The sequence below is a fragment of the Chlorocebus sabaeus genome, chromosome 1, assembly GCF_047675955.1.
Source record: "Chlorocebus sabaeus isolate Y175 chromosome 1, mChlSab1.0.hap1, whole genome shotgun sequence".
NCBI lineage: Eukaryota > Metazoa > Chordata > Mammalia > Primates > Cercopithecidae > Chlorocebus > Chlorocebus sabaeus.
Genome location: NC_132904.1, coordinates 55289006 through 55313219, shown reverse-complemented (window position 1 = coordinate 55313219; position 24214 = coordinate 55289006). Strand labels below are relative to the sequence as shown.

At 42.4% G+C, this 24214-nt stretch overlaps 1 protein-coding gene and 1 non-coding gene across 4 annotated transcripts; both read left to right on the top strand.

Moving 5' to 3' along the window:
• The first annotated feature begins 7673 nt into the window (after positions 1-7673).
• Positions 7674-23711, top strand: WEE1 (WEE1 G2 checkpoint kinase). Of its 3 annotated transcripts, none has more exons than XM_037999722.2 (11): positions 7674-8485; positions 9913-10118; positions 10255-10318; positions 10509-10681; positions 11163-11284; positions 15818-15964; positions 18767-18862; positions 18951-19036; positions 19958-20128; positions 20216-20361; positions 22415-23711. In XM_037999722.2, the coding sequence occupies exons 1-11, from the start codon at positions 7910-7912 to the stop codon at positions 22566-22568; spliced, it is 1941 nt and encodes a 646-aa protein (XP_037855650.1). In that variant the 5' UTR covers positions 7674-7909; the 3' UTR covers positions 22569-23711. The 3 variants fall into 3 exon arrangements, with proteins under 3 accessions (XP_037855650.1, XP_037855652.1, XP_037855651.1); XM_037999724.2 differs by lacking the exon at positions 7674-8485 and adding an exon at positions 9009-9107; XM_037999723.2 differs by lacking the exon at positions 7674-8485 and adding an exon at positions 9286-9398.
• Positions 12047-12149, top strand: LOC119624648 (small nucleolar RNA U13). Its single transcript, XR_005240801.1, has one exon. It is a non-coding gene; the product is annotated as a small nucleolar RNA U13 (small nucleolar RNA).
• Positions 23712-24214: the final 503 nt, after the last annotated feature.

Below are 24214 nucleotides of genomic sequence, written 5' to 3'. Positions count from 1 at the left end.
AGTCATCACATCTTTTGTGCTGCAGTAATCTGAACAAAGCCAGTTTAAATAATCACAATGTGGCCAGCAAACAACTGGCAGTCCTTGTGGTAATTCAGGTCATTTCCTGTGTATGTCACTAACCCAAAAGGAGAGGCAATTAATCAATTACCTGAATATTTAATGAGTGCCCGTACTCTGTTGGGCACTCACAGTTCCCTCTGTTTATGACATTTCTGTGAAGTGAACTTTTCAGTTATTGAAACTCATTAAAAATATAGAGAACAGCAACATTTGTGCCTCTGTAAAGGAAATAAAAAAAGGAATATTGGAGAAAATGGGGCTATTCAGTTCCATTGCAATAGAAAAGAATTACAAAATAGCAAATAGGAAGGGGTTATTTGCTAATGTTTTAGCTAAATGCTTCAGAGAGCTACAATTTTAAAATACCTTGGTTGAGAACTACTCCCTTATCTAGGAATGAAATGCTCATTGGTATTTTCTCTTGGGAAAAATCTTGCATTAGTACCACTGCCTGACCTATTGTAGTCGACTATGAAGTGTTTCAAGATTAGGGGCCCTGTGTAAGACTGAGAACTGCTGAAATAACTAGGAGTAGGCCTAAGGGCTCCTTTCACAAATAAGGCTGGTTACAGCTGTTTCATATATGAACGGACACAACCTTTAAGTACCCTAGCATGGTCTCTCCTAGCTGAAGACCCCAAGCAAAACCTGAATGAAAATCTCAGATCTTCAGACATTTTGTATAGAATCCATACAATTGATATGCCCATATCCAAAGGATACAATGATCTGTCCTTGATCTATCTTAAATAAATATCAGAACGATGCATGGAAATTGCATGTTAGTAGTCCTTAAAGATTAATTCAGCATGACAAGAAATGTTTATTTTATTAAAATACAAGCTCTTAATTGGTTGTTTTTCCTGGGTTATGCTTGTCAAGTTCTTATTACAAAGATACTCTATTCTGATTTGCTCTTCCTAGCTGGTTGTGCATAAACTCAAGCCCATCCATATTAAGTAAACTTATTTTGGGGACATCAGGAGTCACATATTGCAATTACTGACTATAAAGCCATTAACAACTATGAGTTTTTCTCAAACAACATTGCTATAAGTGAAAGTACACTTGTAACTTTTTTTTTCCCCCGACAGGGTGTTGCTTTGTTGCCTAGGCTAGAATGCAGTGATGTGATCACGGTTCACTGCAACCTCTACCTCCCAGCCCAAGCAATCCTCCCACCTCAGCCTCTAGAATAGCTGGGACCACAGGCACACGCCACCATGCCCGGCTAATTTTTTAAATTTTTTGTAGAGAGGGCGTCTCCCTATGTTGCCCCAGGCTGGTCTGCAACTCCTGGGCTCAAGGAATCCTCCTATCTTGGCCTCCCAAAGTGCTGAGATTACAGGAGTGAGCCACCATGCCAAACCAGAAAGCACACTTATATTTATTGAACACTATTCGCAAGAGAGAATGCTAGTCTCACATTTAATAAACTGAACAATTGGCTGGGCACGGTGGCTCACGCCTGTAATCCCAGCACTTTGGGAGGCCAAGGCGGGTGGATCATGAGGTCAGGAAATCGAGACCATCCTGGCTAACACAGTGAAACCCTGTCTCTACTAAAAATACAAAAAATTAGCCAGGCATGATGGCGGGCACCTGTAGTCCCAGCTACTCGGGAGGCCGAGGCAGGAGAATGGTGTGAACCCGGGAGGCAGTGCTTGCAGGGAGCCGAGATCACACCACTGCACTCCAGCCTGGGCGACAGAGCGAGACTCCGTCTCAGAAAAACAAAAAACAAAACAAACAAACAAAAAAACTGAATAATTACGGAAGAATTGACTTTGACTGCACTGTACTCTCAGGGTGTGCTGATGAACATGCGGTGAAATGGTCAAATAATCACATCCATCAGAGGTTATTAAGGCAAGTGACAAAGTAGAGAAATCTAATTTATACCTGGGAAGTCAAACAGGAGCAGTCTAGGAGTTCCCGCATTCTAGCCTGAGATTTGTATTCCTGAGGCCAATAGGCAGCTGGTAACAGAGCTGGGTTGAAATAAAGTGAGACTTACTGCGAGAACAAGCAGAAAGGGAAAGGTAAAGGTAACAAGGAAGATGAATAAAGTTGAACTCTTTAAGCATATTATTTGTCTTTTAAGTGAAAAACTGACCTTTGACTAATGTGTCTTTTTTTAAAGTTAGAAATCTATCAGAGTAGGGTCTTTAGAGAAACTGATTACTTCTCCAGAACACAGAGCATATTAATAGAAAAGATTCAGCTTTCGGTAATGGCTGACTAGTCTTAAGAAACATTCCTGAAAGCTTTTGTATCACTGAGAAAAGTTCGTTCCTAGTTCTGAAGGATTTCATTCAAAGTGCAAGACTCATGTTAATAGGAATATGCATGCATATTCATGTGCTATATGTGTTAAAAATACTTGAGAAGGTGATTTAGAAATCTCAGTTTTAAATCTTCAGGGCAAGAATCTTGCTTGTTTTGTTGCTAAGGAAGGTGAACCGGTTGAAAATAGTTTTAAAGCCCTTTATGTGCTAAGTCATGAGTCTAAGGAGGATAAACGGGTTAGGTTTGTTATCCCAGAAGCTAGAGGCAAGATTTTTACTCAGTTCTTACAACATTACCACAAGCATGTGGATTCTGCAAAAGTTGCCTAGCAACATTAGTTGGAAACAACATTGGTTGGAGAAAGGAACTGGAAATTTGAATTAGATATGGCCTGGGGCAGGCGGGTGTAACCCATCTCTCCAGTACAGTGTGTGCTGTACTCAGAGGAGCGTGAAATTTTAAAAATCAGAACAGTCACTTAAAATTTCAGTTAGGATGTTGCTACAGTTAAACCATAATATTGTGCCATATTCTCAGCTTGAAGAGGCAGGGCCTGGGTTTTTCACATATTTTGGCACTTTTGTTTTAAAGATCACTGGATTTTCATTAAATTATTCCAGAAACATTTATTAAGCACTTTCTCAGGGGCCAAGGCACAGTGCTGGTTGCTGGAGCTCTGAAGACAAATACAGTTTGGACCCAGCCCTGGGCAGTATGAAAACCAGACAAGTAACAAAGTAAGAGTGTTACATAGTCTGTGCTGGGTGCGGTGGAAAGTCTGGAGTAGGGAATGGAGAGTCAGGAAAGGCTTCATAGAGGAAACGGCTCTAGCACTGAGTCTTGTTTTCAATTAAAAAAAAAAAATCCTTCAGCCAGGTGCAGTGGCTCACACTGTAATCCCAACACTTTGGGAGGCTGAGGTATGTGGATCACTTGAGCTCAGGAGTTCAAGACCAGCCTGGGCAACATGGTGAGACCTGGTCTCTACAAAAAATACAAAAATTCACCAGGAGTAGTGGCACTTGCCTGTAGTCTTGGCTACTTAAGAGGCTGAGGTGGGAGAATTGCTTGAGCCCAGAAGGGGCAGTTGCAGTGAGCCATGAAAGCACCACTGCACTCCAGCCTGGGCAACAGAGCAAACCCTTGTCTTCAGGGAAAAAAAAAAAAAAAAAAAAAAAAAAAAAAAAAAAAAAAAAAAAAAAAAAAAAATTCCTTACCCCTAGTCATTCTACACATTCATTGTGAGCTTACTTCTTCAATTTTGTGTGAGGACTTCAAAGTCCTGGGTCTGTGGACCAAGAACTCTTCCCTTCCCATCCACAACCCAAGCCCTTCTGCCTTAGCCTACTTCAAAGACCTCCCAGTTTAGGGAAGCAGACAGGTGGCAAAGTAGGAGTTGACAAAACAAAACAAAACAAAACATTGTTAAGAGTGTTTACCTTCAGGAAGGGGAACTGGGCTGGGAATTGAAGGGATAGGTGGGAGAATTTTGTACCATTTAAATTTTTGTTATTGGAGTGGGGAAAAACCATGGGGAAAAATATAAAGTGTGATGGCTGCTACCTGTACAATCTTGCATTAAATAGAGTAATAGAGTGGTGATCTCTGTTCAATTTTTTTTTTTTTTCCTGAGATAGTTCTCTCTTGGCTGCCTAGGCTGGAGTGCAGTGGCATAATCACGGCTCACTGCAGCCTTTGTCTCTCAGGCTCAAGCGATCCTCCCACTTCAGCCTCCTGAGTAGCTGGGACTACAGGCATATGCCACCACACCCAGCTAATTTTTAAAGTTTTAGTAGAGGTGAGATCTCATTGTGTTGCCTAGGCTGGTCTTGAACTCCTGGCCTCAAGTGATCCTCCTGTCTTGACCTTCCAAAGTATTGGGATTGCGGTGTGAACTACCACGCCCAGTTCAAAATCTTAAATAGGCAAACTTATCTGCAAATGTGCCAATTTAGGAAGCGAATAAACCAACAATTATTTAAATAAGGGCTCTTTTATCACTCACAAGTGAGTGAGCACCTAATCCACATTAGAATACTGCAATAAACAAGGAACAGAAGGTCCCTACCCTAGGGGACCTTATTTTTCTAGAAGGAGATAGCAATAAACTAACAACATACTTTGAGATAGAAATAAGCCTACTAAGGAAATAAAGCCGGATGTTGTGAAAGAGCAAAGGGTGAAGGAGGGGATGTGGGAACAGAGATACAGAATTCTTACATAGGAGTTCAGGAGCATCAATCTAGTTGTGGAGAGGTATCTAAGGGGCTTTAAAGTCCCATTTACTTAGAAGCACACTATTTTCACATGCAGTTTACGTTACAGATCGATAAAAGTAGTGGTTCTCTATTTTTATTTATGCTTCATCTTAAATAGAGAAAATGTCAATTATATCAAATAATTATATTTGTCATCAGGAGTGGCAGGAGGGGGCCCACAGCCTGGGCAACATGGTAGCTCATGCCTGTAATCCCAGCACTTTGGGAGACAGAGACGGGTGGATTGCTTGAGCCCGTCTAGACCAGCCTGGGCAACATAGTGAAATACAGTCTCTACTAAAAATGCAAAAATTAGCTGGGCGTGGTAGCATACATCATTAGTCCCAGCTATTTGGGAGGGTGAGGTAGGAGGATCTCTTGAGCCTGGGCAGGTCGAGGCTGCAGAGCCATGATTGCACCACTGTACTCCACTTTGAGACAGGGTAGGCAGAGTGAGATCCTGTCTCAAAAAATAAAAATTTTTAAAAAAGGAGTGGCAGGAGGAGAAGTGTTGGAGGGAGGGTTCTGAAAATCACTCCTTGGCTTTGGCCACTGTGGATCAGAGATTAACTCTCCTTATACAAGTCGAGAGTTCTTGTCCTCCAAGAGCTTAAAATTAAGTTTGCATGACCATATAAAAAACACATTTATATACCGGTTAGCAAATGTTGGGAGAAAAGACAGCTATTGATCCTTTACTGTGTCTTCAGTTGTGTGATCTCAGGAAATTCCCGATTTGACGTGTTAAGTACTACCGTGTGTTTCATGAAAAATTCAGCTTGAGTTTATTTAGCCTTTGAAAAGCATTAGAACAACATATATGACAAAGTGTTAATATCCATAAAGGGGCCGGGCGCCTGTAATCCCAGCGCTTTGGGAGGCCGAGGCGGGCGGATCACGAGGTCAGGAGATAGAGACCATCCTGGCTAACACGGTGAAACCCCGTCTCTACTAAAAATGCAAAAAATTAGCAGGGCGTGGTGGTGCGCTCCTGTAGTTCAGCTACTCCGAGGCTGAGGCAGGAGAATGGCGTGAACCCGGGAGGCGGAGCTTGCAGTGAGCCGAGATTGCGCCATTGCACTCCAGCCTGGGCAACACAGCGAGATTCTGTACCAAAAAAAAAAAAAAAAAAATCCATAAAGGGCTAACAATAAGAAAAATAGGCAATAGAAATAAATGTAAATTATCATTAAATCCATGACAACTGTTCAACAATATGAATCAAAACAATAAAACCACATCAGCGAACATTAAATATCCACTGATGTCCAGAATTCACAGTGTGCTCTAATCCACTGCTGGTGAGAATGTATTGTGTTTCTGGAGGGCAGTTTGCCAGTTTATATCCTTTGACTGAGGAATTCTCACTCCAGGGAGGTAGCCAAAAGAATATTTTAAAAAGGCCAGGCGCAGTGGCTCACGCCTGTAATCCCAGCACTGTGGGAGGCCGAGGCCGGGGTGGGGGGAGGTGGGGGGGGTGGTGGGATCACCTGAGGTCAGGAGTTTGAGAGCACTCTGCCAACATGGTGAAACCCCGTCTCTACTAAAAATACAAAAATTAGCCGGGCCTGCTGTGTGCTTGTAATACCAGCTACCCGGGAGACTGAGGCAGGAGAATCGCTGGAACCCGGGAACCCGGGAGGTGGGGGCTGCAGTGAGTCGAGATCGCGCCACTGCACTCCAGCCTGGGCGACAGAGCGAGACTTTGTGTTGGAAAATAAACAAACAAACAAAAAACATGGAGAAGGAAGAATATACACCACGGGGTTATTTACAACAGAAAACTGGAAGAGGCCGGGAGGGGTGGCTCACGTCTGTAATCCCAGCATTTTGGGAGGCTGAGGCGGGCGGATCACTTGAGATCAGGAGTTGGAGACCTGCCTGGCCAACATTGGGAAGTTCGTCTCTACTAAAAATACAAAAATTAGCCAGGTGTGGTGGCAGCCGCCTGTAATCCCAGCTACTCGGGTGGCTGAGGCATGAGAATCGCTTGAACCCTAAAGGCGAGGTTGCAGGTTGCAGTGAGCTGAGATCGTGCCACTGCACTCCAGCCTGGGTGACAGAGCAAGACCATGTCTCAGAAAAAAAAACTGGAAGAAACGTGTAAGTGCATTAAGGGACGGATTAAATCAGTTTAACGAAGCACTAGGAAGATTTTTTTTTAATTGCGTTTCAGTTTGCAGCGAGCCGGGCCAATCGGTTTTGCCAACGCATGCCCACGTGCTGGCGAACAAATGTAAACACGGAGATCGTGTGCTGGGCACTTGGTTTCATGGTGGGCGACTGTGCTGCTGTTCCTTTTGGCCGCGGACAAGGTCAGCTGCAGAGGTGGACCTCTGCTTGGGAGAGCTCTTCTCGCTGTGCAGACACCCGCCCCTAACAGCCACCCACCCGGGGAAATAATGGGGCTCGGAGGCCTCCTCCCAGCCAGTGTCCAGCCTAAGCACATCGGCTCCCGCAGTTCAGAAAGGTCCTGAGGCCTGAGTCACCATTTCCGGCTCAGACCTCCACCCGAAAAGCGGATACCCACTGCCACGCCCACTACGCCTCAGTGGCTTGCCCCAAGCGACAAGCGGCAAGAAGCGGCCTCCAGGGACAGCGGCCGAAGGCCATTCGGTCCCTGGCTCTTCTCAGCTCGAAGAGACCGAGAGGTGCTGCTCGGCCGCCTGCCCCTCTTCAGATCCCCCAGCGCGGGAGGAGCAGCGACCAGGCTGCGTCCAGGCCGGCTTTCGGGTCGGCTTCGGCGAGTCCAGCTCTCTTTTGCCCCTCCCAGAAGGCCGCCTCGGGTCCCGGGCCCAGCCCCGTCCGGGCGGTGTTCCAGCCACTCCGGGCTAGCTCATAGGCCCGGAACACCACAGCCAGCCCAGATTTGGCTGGCGCCGAGCCGGGGGCGGAGCCAGCGGGTTCCCGCCAAAATCGCGTAGCTGGTCCTTCCCCCGCGGGCTACGTCGCGCCCTCCTTTTTTTTTCAAACCCGGAGCTGGACGGGGATTGGTGGACTGGGCACTCACGTGGTTAACGGTCGCGGGAAGCCGCGGAGCCCGAACCTGAGACTGGACCTGAGGAGACCTCAGCCTCGGTGCTCGGGCCGCCCCGCCTCTGCCGGACAGTCCGCGCCGCCGCTGCCGCCACCGTCCGCAGCTCGAGCGCCCCGGAGCCGCAGGCCGCCGCCGCTCAGAGACGCCGCGACTGCGACTAGGCGCGCCCAGCCGCACGTGGCGGACCCGCCCCCTGGTCTGCAGTGTCCTGGACCCCGTGGGTCTCCGCTCTCCGGTCCTCGGCCGGGTTCCCCGGGCCGCGATGAGCTTCCTGAGCCGGCAGCAGCCGCCGCCGCCCCGTCGCGCCGGGGCGGCCTGCACCTTGCGGCAGAAGCTGATCTTCTCGCCCTGCAGCGACTGTGAGGAGGAAGAGGAAGAAGAGGAGGAGGAGGGCAGCGGCCACAGCACCGGGGAGGACTCGGCCTTTCAAGAGCCCGACTCGCCGCTGCCGCCCGCGCGGAGCCCCACGGAGCCTGGGCCCGAGCGCCGCCGCTCGCCCGGGCAGGCCCCCGAGAGCCCCGGCGAGCTGGAGGAGGACCTGTTGCTGCCCGGCGCCTGCCCGGGCGCGGACGAGGCGGGCGGCGGGGCGGAGGGCGACTCGTGGGAGGAGGAGGGCTTCGGCTCCTCGTCGCCGGTCAAGTCGCCGGCGGCCCCCTACTTTCTGGGCAGCTCCTTCTCGCCGGTGCGCTGCGGCGGCCCGGGGGATGCGTCGCCGCGGGGCTGCGGGGCGCGCCGGGCGGGCGAAGGCCGCTGCTCGCCGCGGCCGGACCACCCGGGCACCCCGCCGCACAAGACCTTCCGCAAGCTGCGGCTCTTCGACACCCCGCACACGCCCAAGGTGAGAGCGGCGGGCGCGGGCACCCGGCGGCCGGGACCCCGGGCCCGCGCCGACCCAGCCTTTTAAAAAGGCCGCGGCGCCGGAGCCCAGCGCCGCTGCCTGGGTTCGGTTACATAACCGGCCGGCTGCACCCCCGCTCGCTTTCCTGCGCCGCCCCCCAAAGTTGGCAGCCCTTGTTTTTGGCCCTGTCCCGAGGTTGTCCGTTGAGATTATGTAACTGAACAATGGGCCTCGTCTGGAACTTTTTCATCTTACAAAGGGGCGGATCGGCCCGTCCAGGTGGCCGAGGATTTGCCGCCTGTTGACTCCGGGCCGCCCCGAGCGTCAGCCTCGAGTGCGGCACCGATAACGCGGTTTGCGAGGATGCTGGAGGGTACTGGCTCGGCCACCTGACACCTCCCGAGCCATATGGTGCCTTTTAAACGCGGTGATCGGGCCTGTAATTTGGGCGGCGCAGGCAGAAGGAGTTAAAAAAAAAAATTGTCCTGCGCTGATCGTGTCGTGTCGTGTCGTGTGGCGTTGATGGGGGGAAAGTCTGGGGCATGCAGGGACACTGCGCTTGGACTTGGGAGTAAAGGCTGGCCTTCCAAGCATTTGCAGTCCTAGAAACTCATCCTTATCCGTAAGTCCAGGTAGCGCTGAAGCCTCTTTCTGGACAAGGTCTTGGCCTAGCGTTTGTTTATATCGTTGGGTTTGTAGTGCCCAGAGTTTGGCCGGCCTCCGTGCGATTAGGAACATCCTACTGTTGATAAGGTATCTTAAAGAAGGAGGTGTTCAGCACCTGTGTTTTGAATGGCCTTCCAGTACTCTGCAGATTACCACTTTTAAAACTGCGGATTTTAAAGCTGATACTTCCAGAGATTAAGACAAGCCTCGCATTTGTAAGATTAATATGGAAAATGCACCTTTTAAAGTGAGTTTGTTTTGTTTTCAGTGTACCGTTTGTCATCAGCCTCAGGAATATGTGTGCTTTTGAGCTTTACGGTTTATTGGCCGACTTGCTCAAGGCAAAATCCCACTGGAAGTGAGGGGAGGAGTCCAGTGAAGGTGGCTATCCAAGCCCTATTTAGATGGGGGAGGGGAGCTTTTATGGGGCTCTCGGACTGCTTTCTATTTTTGGATGGGTTGAAATAATTTGTTAACTTTTAGCCACTAGAATGAACTTAGTTTTAGGCAGCATTCATATTCTTTTTAGGGTTAGAGGCAGATTTTACTTGGCTATTTTTTTCCAGAAAAGGTAGTTAATACCCAGTTTCAGTCTTCCTAAATTAGCCACAATTTATTTTGCTCGAACTCTAACAAAGGCTTGTGTGTCGCTTTGACCTACGCATTCAGCCATATGAATAAGGCTCGTTGAAGGTTAGGTTGAGAAGGCTGAGGATAGGACTTGGATCCTAAAAATTGTATTTGTATTTTTCCTTCCCTAGAGTTTGCTCTCCAAAGCTCGAGGAATTGATTCCAGCTCTGTGAAGCTCCGGGGTAGTTCTCTCTTCATGGATACAGAAAAATCAGGAAAAAGGGAATTTGATGTGCGACAGACTCCTCAAGTGAATATTAATCCTTTTACTCCGGATTCTTTGTTGCTTCATTCCTCAGGACAGTGTCGTCGTAGAAAGAGAACATATTGGAATGAGTAAGTCGTTTATTTAACAATTTGGTTATCCAAATAACCTAAGATTGGTTTGGTATACTTATCAAAATTTAGTTTCTGTTAAATGGCGTGGATGTATCTGTCAGATATATTGATAGAAAAATACATATTTTTTCAGTTCCTTTGGTGAAGACATGGAAGCCAGTGATTATGAGCTTGAAGATGAAACAAGACCTGCTAAGGTAAATAGCTTTTTATTTTTTTTTGAAATTTACCTTTCTACCACTTAAAGTATGCTATGAATATGTTAAATAAGCATTTATACATAAGGTAGAATGGTTTTTAAATTTCACACATAGCCCTATCACCATAGCAAAAAATAATTGTTTTCGTATATTTGTATTACATATATGGAAACACTTTTTATTACAGAGAATTACAATTACTGAAAGCAATATGAAGTCCCGGTATACAACAGAATTTCATGAGCTAGAGAAAATTGGCTCTGGAGAATTTGGTTCTGTATTTAAGTGTGTGAAGAGGCTGGATGGATGCATTTATGCCATTAAGCGATCAAAAAAGCCATTGGCCGGCTCTGTTGATGAGTATGTATTAAACATTTTGTCTTTTGCTCTTTTGTCCCCTATGGTGTTACTAACATTAAGGTTTCAGCTGATCAAACACTGAATTCCATCTCTAACTTTGAGAAGTTGTAATGATTTAATCAGGTCTTTTTCACTTAGTACCATCAGTTCTTATTGGACTTGTTGAATAATATGAGTAGTCTGATTTGGAACCTAACTTAAATTTCTTATTTCTAGTCAGCATCCATGAATTCACAGTAAAATGAAATTTATTCTTACCTGAGTCCTAGGGCAAGCAACATTTCTTCTTTCTGATAAATCTTTAGTGGAATCTGCCTTTGGAAAAATCTCTTACAAGTCTAAACCCCTTCTCTCTTAAGCAAGTTGCTTTTTAGCATAACAATAGATACAAAAGTTTATTGTATGAAGTTTCAGATAAATTAATTCAGTTTAAGCTTGAGTGAAAATTATTTACCATTCTATTAATCTCAAATTCTCCTAGGCAGAATGCTTTGAGAGAAGTATATGCTCATGCAGTGCTTGGACAGCATTCTCATGTAGTTCGATATTTCTCTGCGTGGGCAGAAGATGATCACATGCTTATACAGAATGAATATTGTAATGGTGAGTGATGTAATGGTTTTCTTGTGAGCTTGAGAAAATGAACACCGAGGAAGTATTTATGGTTATCTAAAATCTTGCTCTATTTCTGTCACTTTTATCTTTTATAAATTTAAAGATCAGAGGCCTAACAAATTTCAAGTACAAGATTAAAAACCTTCTCCCTTCTGAAGCACCTAGTACATACCCAGTAGTAGAACTTTGGGTACTATTTATGTGCTTATCACTCCAACTGAACTTTTCGAGAAGACAATGGCCTCGCCACATATACTTTGGTGTCCTTAGTACCTAGCATAGTGTGTGGAGCATGTAGTATTATGAAATGTTATGTTGAATAGATTCTTCTGTGTCTAGTCTTTTATTTCCTTTTCATGTGGTGTGGTGCTAAAACTGAGGTTTGTTAGTCAGTGAGTCTCCATTGATCTAAATTCAGCTGTTTCTTTAAGCGTTCTGTAGTCCTGCCCTACTCCCATGTGTCCAACCTAGTCTACCACTAGAATCCACTAACACTTTTATTATGTTACATTATTTTAGTTCTCTAGCTTGTCTTCTCTGCCTTCTCTCCCCCAAGGATGAAACAAACAGGCATGTATGGATTCAACTCTGGATGTCTCTGTATAGCTTTCAGTTTCAGTAAGTCCTTCAAGGGCTGACTTACGTCTGTCCTTTTCTATTAAAAACCTTTACCAAAATCTTGGTCAGAATTCTGGTTCTTATGGACGTCTGTCATTATTATACACCAAATCTTTTATAGATTATTTCTCAACATTTTTGTAGTTATAAGCATGATGATTGGGTTTTCATACTGAAGTGTGAAATGTGCCTCCCTCTAAGCTTGTTACAACATCAGCACATTACCAGTCTGAAATGAAAAATATCTATAGATTGTTTCTGTTTCTGTATATCTTTTGTGAATATAGAGAATTTAGAGTTTAGTGAACAGTTGAGAGGAGATAACAAAGATTTATTTTTGTTGATTCTTTTTATTCCTTAAATAAACAAGACCAGTTATCTCATAACTTGTAAATAAATAAGTGGTGTAGGTATGGATTCAGGTCCCCCATATTTAAAAACAGTGAACAAGACAGAAGTAAAAGATCCATTTTTCTTTTTTTTTTTTTTTTTGAGACGGAGTCTGGCTCTGTCGCCCAGGCTGGAGTGCAGTGGCCGGATCTCAGCTCACTGCAAGCTCCGCCTCCCGGGTTTACGCCATTCTCCTGCCTCAGCCTCCCGAGTAGCTGGGACTACAGGCGCCGCCACCACGCCCGGCTAGTTTTTTGTATTTTTTAGTAGAGACGGGGTTTCACCGTGTTAGCCAGGATGGTCTCGATCTCCTGACCTCGTGATCCGCCCGTCTCGGCCTCCCAAAGTGCTGGGATTACAGGCTTGAGCCACCGCGCCCGGCCAAGATCCATTTTTCAAACCTGATTCCTCGTTAAGTTATTTAATAAAGTTCTCCACACTTGAAAGAACTTGAGTGTCTAGTATACAGCATTGCTGCTAGTTTTTTTCACACAGCTCTTGAGATGTTTCTATTCATACCATTAAAATATTTATGTAACTATCACAACCTTATGGATTATTCTATTTCTTAACCTTTATTTTTCAGGTATTGCATTTGACCTAGAACAACTTGACCATAATGTCATGTCCATTCCATATTTGCTAGACACCATCTCTTTTCAGTTTCCTTTTTTCTCTTTCTCATCTTGTTGATGTGAATAGTTCTCTTAACAGAATAGTTCATTAGTAGTCCAGGAATGGCAAATATGTAGCAACCTACTAGTACATGGTTGCGTAAATCAGATGATTTTGAGAAAACTTACTTGAGCCTGGGAGATAGGGAAGAGTGACTAGTCTTGCTATCCTCTCAGATTACAAAAACCTTGACCTGTAATAATGTTAGATTATAAATAATCTATTTAAAATAAGTTTTTATTTAATTTATTATTTTGTTTTGAGACAGAGCCTTGCTCTGTAACCTAGGCTGGAGTGCAGAGCAATCTCTGCTCACTGCAACCTCACCTCTGGGGTTCAAGTGATTCTCCTGTCTCAGCCTCCCGAGTAGCTGGGATTACAGACACGTGCCACCATGCCCAGCTAATCTTTGTATTTTTAGTAGAGACCGGGTTTCAACATGTTGATCAGGCTAGTCTTGAACCCTGACCTCGTGATCCGCCTGCCTCAGCCTCTTAAAGCAATATAAGACTCTTGAAGAAAATAAGTAGTCCTGCATGAAACACGACTGCCTCTTTGTGTGGCTGTTTGTCCTACTTAGATAAAAGAAAATAAGACTATCTGGATGCATTTGTGATCTCTTCCTTTTGTTTCCTGTGTCCACCATTCCTCTTTCCACATAAAGCTTTGAATATACTAATAGGGCTCATCTTCACATCTTTTCCACAGTTTCACAGGAAAATGATTCTGTTATTTGTACATGAGTAACTGATTCCCTTTATTGCGATTTAATTTCCTTATTATCTTATTCACTTACATTATAAGCCTTTTATCTTGGTTTGGTGATAGATTGGAATTAACCTGTATAAACAAGTGTAGAAAAATGTTGATGGATAGGGAAAGAGAACCTGAAATGTCAGAACCTGTTTTACTCTCGTCACCTTTCTTGCCCTTCTAGCAATAAAAGAAGAAATTGGCACAGCTAAGGTTGCTGAATCTGCTAAAAAAAGAATTAGCCATATTCTTTCTAGCAAATTTGATCTAGGACTTTGCCTGTCTTGGCTGACAGTGTTATTGGTTTGCTCTCTTCTAGAGCACTCTTTTCCCCCCACTCAGTTCAAGATTTGTACAAGTAAGGAGAACATACTCAAGACTAAGATACCGAGATGGTAATTTATTTTTATTTTAAAAACACGTTTGACATTATATTATTCAGTCTTATTTAAATTGTAGGACCTCCTTTTCTGACTAATACATCATTGACCTTCCTAATTTTATTACCCAGATCTGATTTTTTTATTCCTAAGACTTAAACAGTAGATGTTTAAAACAATTCCTCATTGCCTTTGAGATAAAATATAAACTTTAAAAGTTTGAAAAAATATAAACAAATTAACTGACTGATTTAACTAATTCTATAAAAGCAGGTTATGGTCTTATTCACAGTAAGAGTAGTATAAATTAATAAATTAAAACTATACTAAAATACTTTTTACCTATAACATTTATAGACTTGTCAAGGGTATGTGGAAACAGGTATTCTCATGCATCGACAATGGGCATATATATTGGTACAGCCTTCTCGATGGAGAAATGTGTATGTGTAAAACACACAATCTCCATATATTACAAACGTGCATACCCTTTAACCCAGCAATTTGGCTTCTAGGTGATATACTAAATGTATGTGAAATGACCATTGTACAAGGTTATTTATTAGGCCATAGTATGTAATAGCAAAGACTTGGAAATAATTTTAAAATGTCCATCAAATGGGGGACTGATAAATGCATTTCTTTTTTTTTTTTTTTTGAGACTGAGTCTCTCTCTGTCACCCATGCTGGAGTGCAGTGGCCTGATAGCAGCTCACTGCAACCTCCGCCTCCCAGGTTCAAGCATTTCTCCTACCTTAGCCTTCTGAGTAGCTGGGATTACAGGTGCGCGCCACTGCACCCGGCTAATTTTTGTATTTTTAGTAGAGACAGGGTTTTGCCATGTTGGTGTGGATGGTCATGACCTCTTGATCATGACTTGTGATCGAACTCCTGACCTCGTGATCCGCCCGCCTCAGCCTCACAGAGTGCTGGGATTACAGGTGTGAGCCACCGTGCCCAGCTGATAAATGCATTTCTATTCAATTATACAATGGAATTCTATAGAGACAAGAAGAAATCGGTTGTCTTTGTATGTTGGTATAGAATGATCTTTAAGATAATAAACATATGCCGTTATTTATGCAAAAAGTTGAAAAGAATACATAGACCTGAGCTGGGTGTGGTGGCAATGCCTGTAGTCCCAGCTGCTTGGGAGTCTGAAGCAGGGAATTTGAATTTGGGTTTGGGAATTATAGGCTGTGGTGCGCTATGCCGATCTAAGTTGAGCATCAGTATGGTGGCCTCTGGAGTGGGTCACCACCAGGTTGCCTAAAGAGGAGTAAACTGGCTTAGGTCGGAAACAGCACAAGTCAAAACTCCTGTGCTGATAAGTAGTGGGATCAAGCCTGTGAATAGCCACGCATTCCAGCTGGGCACCATAAATAGACTCTGTCTCTTATAAATTAAAACAAACAAACAAAAAAACAAAAAACCCTGATAATACTGGTTTACTCTGGGAAGGAAACAGGTGGGTTGCTGAGGTGTATGATTGAGAGAGAGACTTTACATTTTATTTTGTACCCATGCAGATGTATTACCTATTGAAAAAATAAAATTTTGATTTCACAAGCAGGTTGAAGGGAGAAGGTCCTATAAAATAACACTTTCTTGGTTGAGATTGGTTGGTTGAGACTCATTCAGTAAAGATGGAAGAAAGAAAATATTTCAGAAAGAAGAAAATGCTAATATTTTCTATTTTTGTCAGGTGGAAGTTTAGCTGATGCTATAAGTGAAAACTACAGAATCATGAGTTACTTTAAAGAAGCAGAGTTGAAGGATCTCCTTTTACAAGTTGGCCGAGGCTTGAGGTATATTCATTCAATGTCTTTGGTTCACATGGATATAAAACCTAGTAAGTATTGCAGATCTTCTGACCTGTGTTCTTTGGGGTTATAGAGAATAAATTACTTCATTATGACAACATTGAAAAAATATGTATCTTATGTTTTCTCATTGTTAGTTTTAAAAGGCCTTGGATCCACTTACCAATATTGTTTTATGATTTCTGTTTATCTCTTCCCTTGTTAACCCCCAAAATTTGAGATGATAAACTTTTTTGGCCTCCAGGCCAGAATGCAGTGGCACCATCTCCACTCACTGCAACCTCCCCATCCCATGCTCAAGCAGTCATCCCACCTCAGTCTTCCGAGTAGCCGTGCTACAGGCATGTGCCACCATGCCCAGCTAATTTTTTGTATTTTTAGTAGAGACGGGGTTTCACCATGTTGGCTAGGCTGGTCTCAAACTCCTGACCTCGTGATTTGCCCACCGGGGCCTCCCAAAGTGCTAAGATTACAGGCGTAAGCCACTGTGCCTGGCATGTGTTTTATTTTCAAAAGAGAAAAATATCTTTGGACTTAAGGCAGTAAATGTGAATTCTTAAGGAATAGCTGTATTCATATAAAGTGTTAGATAAATAAAATAGACCCTTATACGGTATAAAAGTTGAAAATATGAAGGGATGTGAAGTTTAAAAATCTTCAGATTTAGGCCAGGCGCAGTGACTGACACCTGTAATCCCAGCACTCTGGGAGGCCGAGGTAGGTGGATCACGAGGCGGGAGTTCGAGACCAGCCTGGACAATGTGGTGAAACCCCGTCTCTACTAAAATTACAAAAATTAGCCAGGTGTGGTGGTATGTGCCTATAGTCCCAGTTACTCGAGAGGCTGAGGCAGAAGAATCGCTTGAACCCAGGAGGCGGAGGTTACATTGAGCAGAGATCGCGCCATTGAACTCCAGCCTAGGCGACAAAGTGAGACTGTCTCAAAAAAAAAAATTGGCCTGCATGGTGGCTCACACCTGTAATCCCAGCACTTTGGAAAGGCTGAGGCAGGCGGATTGCCTAAGCTCAGGAGTTCGCCACCAGCGTGGACAACGCAGTGAAACCCCATCTCTACTAAAATACAAAAAATTAGCTGGGCATGGTGGCAGGTGCCTGTAGTCCCAGCTACTCTAGAGGCTAAGGCAGGAGAATTGCTTGAACCCGGAAGGCAGAAGTTGCAGTGAGCTAAGATCACACCACTGCACTCCAGCCTGGGTGACAGAGCGAGACTGTCTCAAAGAAAAAGAAAAAAAGAAAAACTTCAAATTTACAAATACCATCATAAGTTGTCCTATGAAGAAAGTAAAACTGTATAGATGACTCCAGTAAATGTAACATAAATTTAATACTATATATTTTTGTGTATGTGTGCGTGTGTGTGTGTGTGTGTATATATATATATATATATTTTTTTTTTTTTTTTTTCCTTTTCTTTTTTTTTTAGACAGAGTCTCGCTCTGTCGCCCAGGCTGGAATGCAGTGGTGTGATCTCGGCTCACTGCAACCTCCGCCTCCCAGGTTCAAGCAATTCTTCTGCCTCAGCCTCCCTAGTAGCTGGGATTATAGGCGTGCACCACCATGCCCAGCTAATTTTTGTATTTTTAATAGAGATGGGGTTTTGTCATGCTGTCCATGCTAGTCTTGAACTTCTGACCTCAAGTGATCCACCCACCTTGGCCTCCCAAAGTGCTGGGATTACAGGTGTGAGCCACCACTCCCGGCCTTATTTTTCAAAGATAGTCTCACTCTGTTGCCCAGGCTAGAATGCAGTGGTGCAATTATAGCTCACTGCAGCTTTGAATTCCTTGGCTCAAATGAACTTCCTGCCTCAGACTCACAAGTAGTTGGGACTACAGGCGTGCACCACCATTCCCAGCTGTTTTTATTTTTTCTTTTTCTTTTCTTAGAGACACGGTCTCACTATCTTGCCCAGGCTGGTCTCAAATTCTAAGTCTTAGGCAATCCTTCTGCCTCAGCCTCTCAAAGCACTGGGATTACAGTCTTGAGCCACCATACCTGGCCAATACTATACTGATAAAACTATTAAAATCTGCCACTAAAAGCTCATGTTAGTCATGATCTTACCTGAATTTGAAGAAAAAGGTAATGTGTATACAGTAGGAAATAGTGAATCACAAAGCCATATTGCAAGGTAGATGCTGTATGGTCAGCCAGACTCACTGGCTAAATGACTCATTCTGCTCACACCAGCCTTATAGCACTACATTAAAATTTGGGCTTTCACAGAATTTCACAAATTACTGATATTACCTTTTTTGCTGAAGAGTAATGTGCAGAAGACAAGGGCCTCATCCAGTTTAAAGTGTTTAGGATCAGTGATAGGCTGGAAAATATATTCCCAGAGGCCCAGAGTGGTGGCTCATGCCTGTAATCCCAGCACTTTGGGAGGCTGAGGCTGGAGGATCACTTGAGGCCAGGAGTTTGATCAGCCTGGCCAACATAGCGAAACCCCATCTCTACTAAAAATATCAAAGTTAGCTAGATGTGGTGGCATGTGCCTGTGGTCCCAGCTACTCAGGAGGTTGAAGCATGAGAATCGCTTGAACCTTGTTGCAGTGAGCCAAGATCATGCCACTGCACTCCAGCATGGGCAACAGAGCAAGACTGTCTCAAAAAAAAAAAAAAAAAAATCCCAGCAAATATAATCCTGGTCTCTATCCCCTGAGATGCTTATTCCATGGGTTTGGGCTAGAACTTGAGAATTGGCATTTTAAAGAGCATTCTGGATGATTTTGGAATATGATCTTGTTTATGAACTCTGGCTTTATTATTAATTGTTAGTTTGGCTTATATAATTAACTGTTTGACAGGTAATATTTTCATATCTCGAACCTCAATCCCAAATGCTGCCTCTGAAGAAGGAGACGAAGATGATTGGGCATCCAACAAAGTTATATTTAAAATAGGTAAGAAAGGTAACCAGATTATTACCTTAAAATAAAGAGAAGGCTGTTTTGTTTTTGCTCTTCACTGTATTTTTTTCAATACTTCCAGGTGATCTTGGACATGTAACAAGGATCTCCAGTCCACAAGTTGAAGAGGGTGATAGTCGTTTTCTTGCAAATGAAGTTTTACAGGAGGTAATTTTTCTTCTCCCTTAATCATAGTTTGCTTTGTAACACTTAGCAGTTGATAGAATAATATAAAATCAGATATATTAAACTTTTAAGTTTAACTAATAGAAGGGAAATACAATCTAAACCATCATCTGAGGGCATTTAATTAGCAAAAAGTCATGAAGGCAAAGATTTATAATGGAGTTGTGGTAAAAAATATGTTCTCATACACCACTGGTGGAACCTTAAAATGGCATATCCTTTTTGAAAGTCAGAGTATAAGTATTGCATTAATATTTAAAAATCATGTACCCATTGACTCATAATTTTTACTTCTAGGAGTTTTTCCTATGGACATATTCATATACAAACACAAGTTGAGAACAATGTAAATAAGTGTTTACCAATAAGAGAATGATTAAGTAAATTATGGTACATAGTTTTTAGTATGGCATATAGTTTCAAAAGAGTGTGACAGTATTTCTTGATAAAAATTTTGAATGAAAATAGAATAAGTAGAAAAATTTAAAGTGTAATTGATCCCATTGTTCTTTGTAAATATGTGTGTGTATATATGTTTGATTTATCACGTATATGTGTATTTGTAACTTGTCAGTGTGTTTCTACGTGTTTTGTGTTTGCATATGAATCCCTAGAGGTAGAGGGGTTTCTTTTGAGAGTTGAATTGAGCTGTTGATAAAGAAGAGGCATTTACTTTATATATGTGTGTGCATTTTCCCCCTAAGAGTGTATATTACTTTGTAATTTAAAAAATAAACCTCCCAAAAATAGAAGCAGTTTATTCTCTGAATAGGTCCCAAACTTAAATGTGATATTAGACATTTTGATTAAGTCTTATTTTTCACCTAAGTCATCTTTGAGGTGTAATCTTGTTTTATTTTGACCGTGTTTACATTCCTTAAAAAAATTGTTTTAATTTTACAGAATTACACCCATCTACCAAAAGCAGATATTTTTGCGCTTGCCCTCACAGTGGTATGTGCTGCTGGTGCTGAACCTCTTCCTAGAAATGGAGATCAATGGCATGAAATCAGACAGGGTAGATTACCTCGGATACCGCAAGTGCTTTCCCAAGAATTTACAGAGTTGCTAAAAGTGAGCATTATATGAGGCCCTTTATTGACATGGTTCTATGTTTTATTAAATGCATGTCTGTACGTTAATTTTACTTTTCTTTTTAAGGTTATGATTCATCCAGACCCAGAGAGAAGACCTTCAGCAATGGCACTAGTAAAGCATTCAGTATTACTGTCCGCTTCTAGAAAGAGTGCAGAACAATTACGAATAGAATTGAATGCCGAAAAATTCAAAAACTCACTTTTACAAAAGTAAGTGAGGGTTTTATGTTTTCTTTTTACTTTTTCATTCACTTTGATTCTCAGATTTTAATGAGATGATTTAAGCTTTCTGTCAACCAAGGGTGTGGTGGTTTTTTGTGTTTTTTGTTTTTTGAGACAGGATCTCACTTTGCCAGGCTGAAGTGCACTGGTGCTATCATGACTCATTGCAGCCTCCACGTCCTGGGCTCAAGCTATCTTCCTATCTCAGCCTCCTGAGTAGCTGAGCCACAGATGCGTGCCACAACACCCAGCTAATTTTTATATTTTTATAGAGATGGGGTTTTGCCATGTTGCCCAGGCTGGTCTTGAACTCCTTGGGCTCAAGCCATCCACCTGCCTTGGCCTCCCAAAGTGCTGAGATTATAGGAGTGAGCCACCTCACCCGGCTCCAGTAGTTCTATATGTTGTTATACAGTGAAAGCTTGGGGACTTCTGCCATAAATTAGTATTTGACCTATTAAATTTGTGTTGTTTCTAAACTTTAAAATTATGAACTTTAAAAATGTTGAGACTAACATATAGTTGCAAGTGGTGATAGTCCCCAAGCCATAAATGGTAGTAAAAGCTAAGTGAGCCTATACCAATGTTTTCTTCCCAGATTGTCACCAAAAATTAATATTGTCCTTGAAACATTCTATTATTTTATGAAAGGATGAAATTAATGTCAGTTTGGTTAGTATATGATTCTTATACATATGTTTTTAATTTCTGGCTAAATCTTTTTATCCTGAATGAAGATTCTCATATTTGACTTCATGACTGGATATTTTCGAAAAACTGGTTGCAATGGTAAAGGTTATTAAAAAGAGAATATTAGAGAATATTAAGTTACCACAGATCACATTTCTAATTTTTTGATTTATTGCAACCATTTTGCTTTTAACCTAATAAAACTGACTTGAAAAGGTTATGTTAAGTATTAAGATTTAATATTTAAATTTTTTTTTTTTTTTTTGAGACGGAGTCTTGCTCTGTAGCCCGGGCTGGACTGCAGTGGCCCTATCTCAGCTCACTGCAAGCTCCGCCTCCCGGGTTTACGCCATTCTCCTGCCTCAGCCTCCTGAGTAGCTGGGACTACAGGCGCCCGCCACCTCGCCCGGCTAGTTTTTTGTATTTTTAGTAGAGACGGGGTTTCACCGTGTTAGCCAGGATGGTCTCGATCTCCTGACCTCGTGATCCGCCCGTCTTGGCCTCCCAAAGTGCTGGGATTACAGGCTTGAGCCACCGTGCCCGGCCTAATATTTAAATTTTAAAAATATCAAAAATTAGGCGGGCACCTGTAGTCCCAGCTACTCTGGAGGCTGAGGCAGGAGAATGGCGTAAACCTGGGAGGCGGAGCTTGCAGTGAGCTGAGATCCGGCCACTGCACTCCAGCCCGGGCGACAGAGCAAGTCTCCATCTCAAAAAAAAAAAAAAAATTCAAAAAGTGTATATTAAGAGGTTTACTTGCCACTAGTTTGATATCCATCATAGTTCATACAAATAGGAAATAAAGTGTTCCTTTTATCTCTGTTATGTAAGGATAGATTCGCAATATAAATTGGAGTTTTTGAAATTATTACTTATTTTTAATTTTTTTTTTACTGGGGATAGGTTTGTCTGGAAATTATGTATTATTATTTATTTAAAAAGATGGGGTCTCGCTCTGTCACCCAGGCTGGAGTGCAGTGGCGCTGTCATAGCTCACTGCAGCCTCAAACTCCTGGGCTCAAGCAGTCTTCCAACCTCAGCTTCCCGAGTAGCTGAGACTACAGGCGTGAGTCACCACATCCAGCTCAAATTATTTTATAAGAACCAAAGTCATTACTAGCATCTTTACTACTTGTTTTCAAGTATATGTGATATTTTAATTCAAAAAGTACTAAATAATTTCAGAAATTTAAGTTGTTTTGATAGAAGCTTCAGTTTCATGTTTTATTTTTCAATTATGTCTTAGAATAATGATGGCATGCAAATATCTCCCAATTGACAATATAGTTTGTGTTTAATTTTTTAGGGTCTCTTCCTAAGAGTAATACCTTGTTTTCTATTTTTATGTCAGAGAACTCAAGAAAGCACAGATGGCAAAAGCTGCAGCTGAGGAAAGAGCACTCTTCACTGACCGGATGGCCACTAGGTCCACCACCCAGAGTAATAGAACATCTCGACTTATTGGAAAGAAAATGAACCGCTCTGTCAGCCTTACTATATACTGAGCTACTCATTTCCCACCTCCCCCTGAACACTGTGACAAGAGGAAGCTAGGTTGAAATCACTGATAGAATCCAGTTTGCAATTACTTTCTTGATTGGTGTCAGTAGTTTTACTGATTAGGACTTTTATTGTGAATTACAGTTGAAAGCTGTATTTTGACCATTGCTATGTCAGGCTTTCATCTAATCTTACCAGTCTGTCTTCTGTAGGATGTGTCACTGTTGGATGTTACACCAGCCTTTCCAGGGTTAACCACTGTGGTGGTGTGCTGCTTATAGTTTGCTGTTGCATTGTAATAAAAGGTGTCTTTCCCTGTAGTGACCTGTAAAAAGTACTCAAGGGCTTTGTTACAGACATACTCTCCCTTTGAAAAGGGACATGCTAAAAGACTCGTTACTACTCAGCCTTCAATGTACCTTTGTGTCCATCTTGTATTTTTTTAAATTGTGAATTAGACTTGTATATCCCACTGGGAGCACTTTGTAGGCATTGCATGAACCATGGGATGATGATTCTGTGGAAGTATTGCCTTGTGAATTTGCTGCTATTTTAGTTTTGTCTTTGCTGTAAACTTGTAGCATTAAACAATCATTGTTGTTAATAGGTCTTCTTTTTGAAACAATTATGTGAAATGTATAGCTGCTTTTGATGAAAAGCAGCTATTTGCCTTTTTTTTTTTCCTTTGAACTTTGAAGCTAGTGCATTGGAAAAATGCACCCTTTCCCCCCTTTGGAATGCTGTATTAATGTAGTATAATAATTACTGGTTTTGTAACTTGTTCTGGTAATGTCCTTCCCTGACTCTTTTAAAATGTCTCCCCTCAAGTTTTGTACTTGATTGTATTATTAGTCTGTTTTTAAATGTTTTGCCCGGTTTCTCTTCAATATTTGTGTATATAAACTGATCTTCGTGATATTGTATATAGCTGTTTGAAATGCCAGAATGACTTCTGACATTCCAAGTTTTTCACAAAATATATTTTATCTGTGATTAGCCATTTGACTAATAATACTGGCTAACAGATGTTGAAAAAAATTGTCTATTGTTTGTTTTCTCATTAATTTTGGTCTAAAACATGTTTGCACTTGTCTTTGACTTGTGTTTTATTAACATTGATTGGCATATTAAAAGTCACTCTGAGCTTACCTTAATTGTCTAAATCCTTGTGATGCCTGTTTTCTAATATTTTATCTCTATTATCACTATACTATAAAATGTATAGTGTGTATAATGTACTATTATAAAAGCAGAGGGCACATTTTGATTGAATATGGAATTTCATGGTGGGCTTTAGAACAAAGCTACATTTTGCCATTGAAGAAAAATTTACCCATCAACTTTGAATATATTTTGTCATAAATGTTTAGTATTTTTATATCACATTGCATGTTATGCATGTGACTTGCTAGAAATGTAGCATGATGTAATTTAAAATATCTTCAGATTATTAAGTAATACGATTCACAGAAAACTTTGGGGAGGTTTTGTTTTTGTTTTTGAGACAGAGTCTCACTGTATTCCCTAGGCTGGAGTGCAGTGGCATGATCTCTGCTCACTGCAACCTCCACCTCCTGGGATCAAGCGATTCTCCTGCCTCAGCCTCCCGAGTAGCTGGGACTACAGGCACGCACCACCACACCCAGCTAAT

Excerpts from the sequence above, each read along its gene's own strand:
- WEE1 (XM_037999722.2), top strand. The coding sequence starts at position 7,910 with ATGAGCTTCCTGAGCCGGCAGCAGCCGCCGCCGCCCCGTCGCGCCGGG. Across the intron at positions 10,119-10,254 it reads AAGAGAACATATTGGAATGA|TTCCTTTGGTGAAGACATGG; the intron begins GTAAGTCGTTTA and ends ATATTTTTTCAG. Across the intron at positions 20,129-20,215 it reads AATTTACAGAGTTGCTAAAA|GTTATGATTCATCCAGACCC; the intron begins GTGAGCATTATA and ends TTTCTTTTTAAG.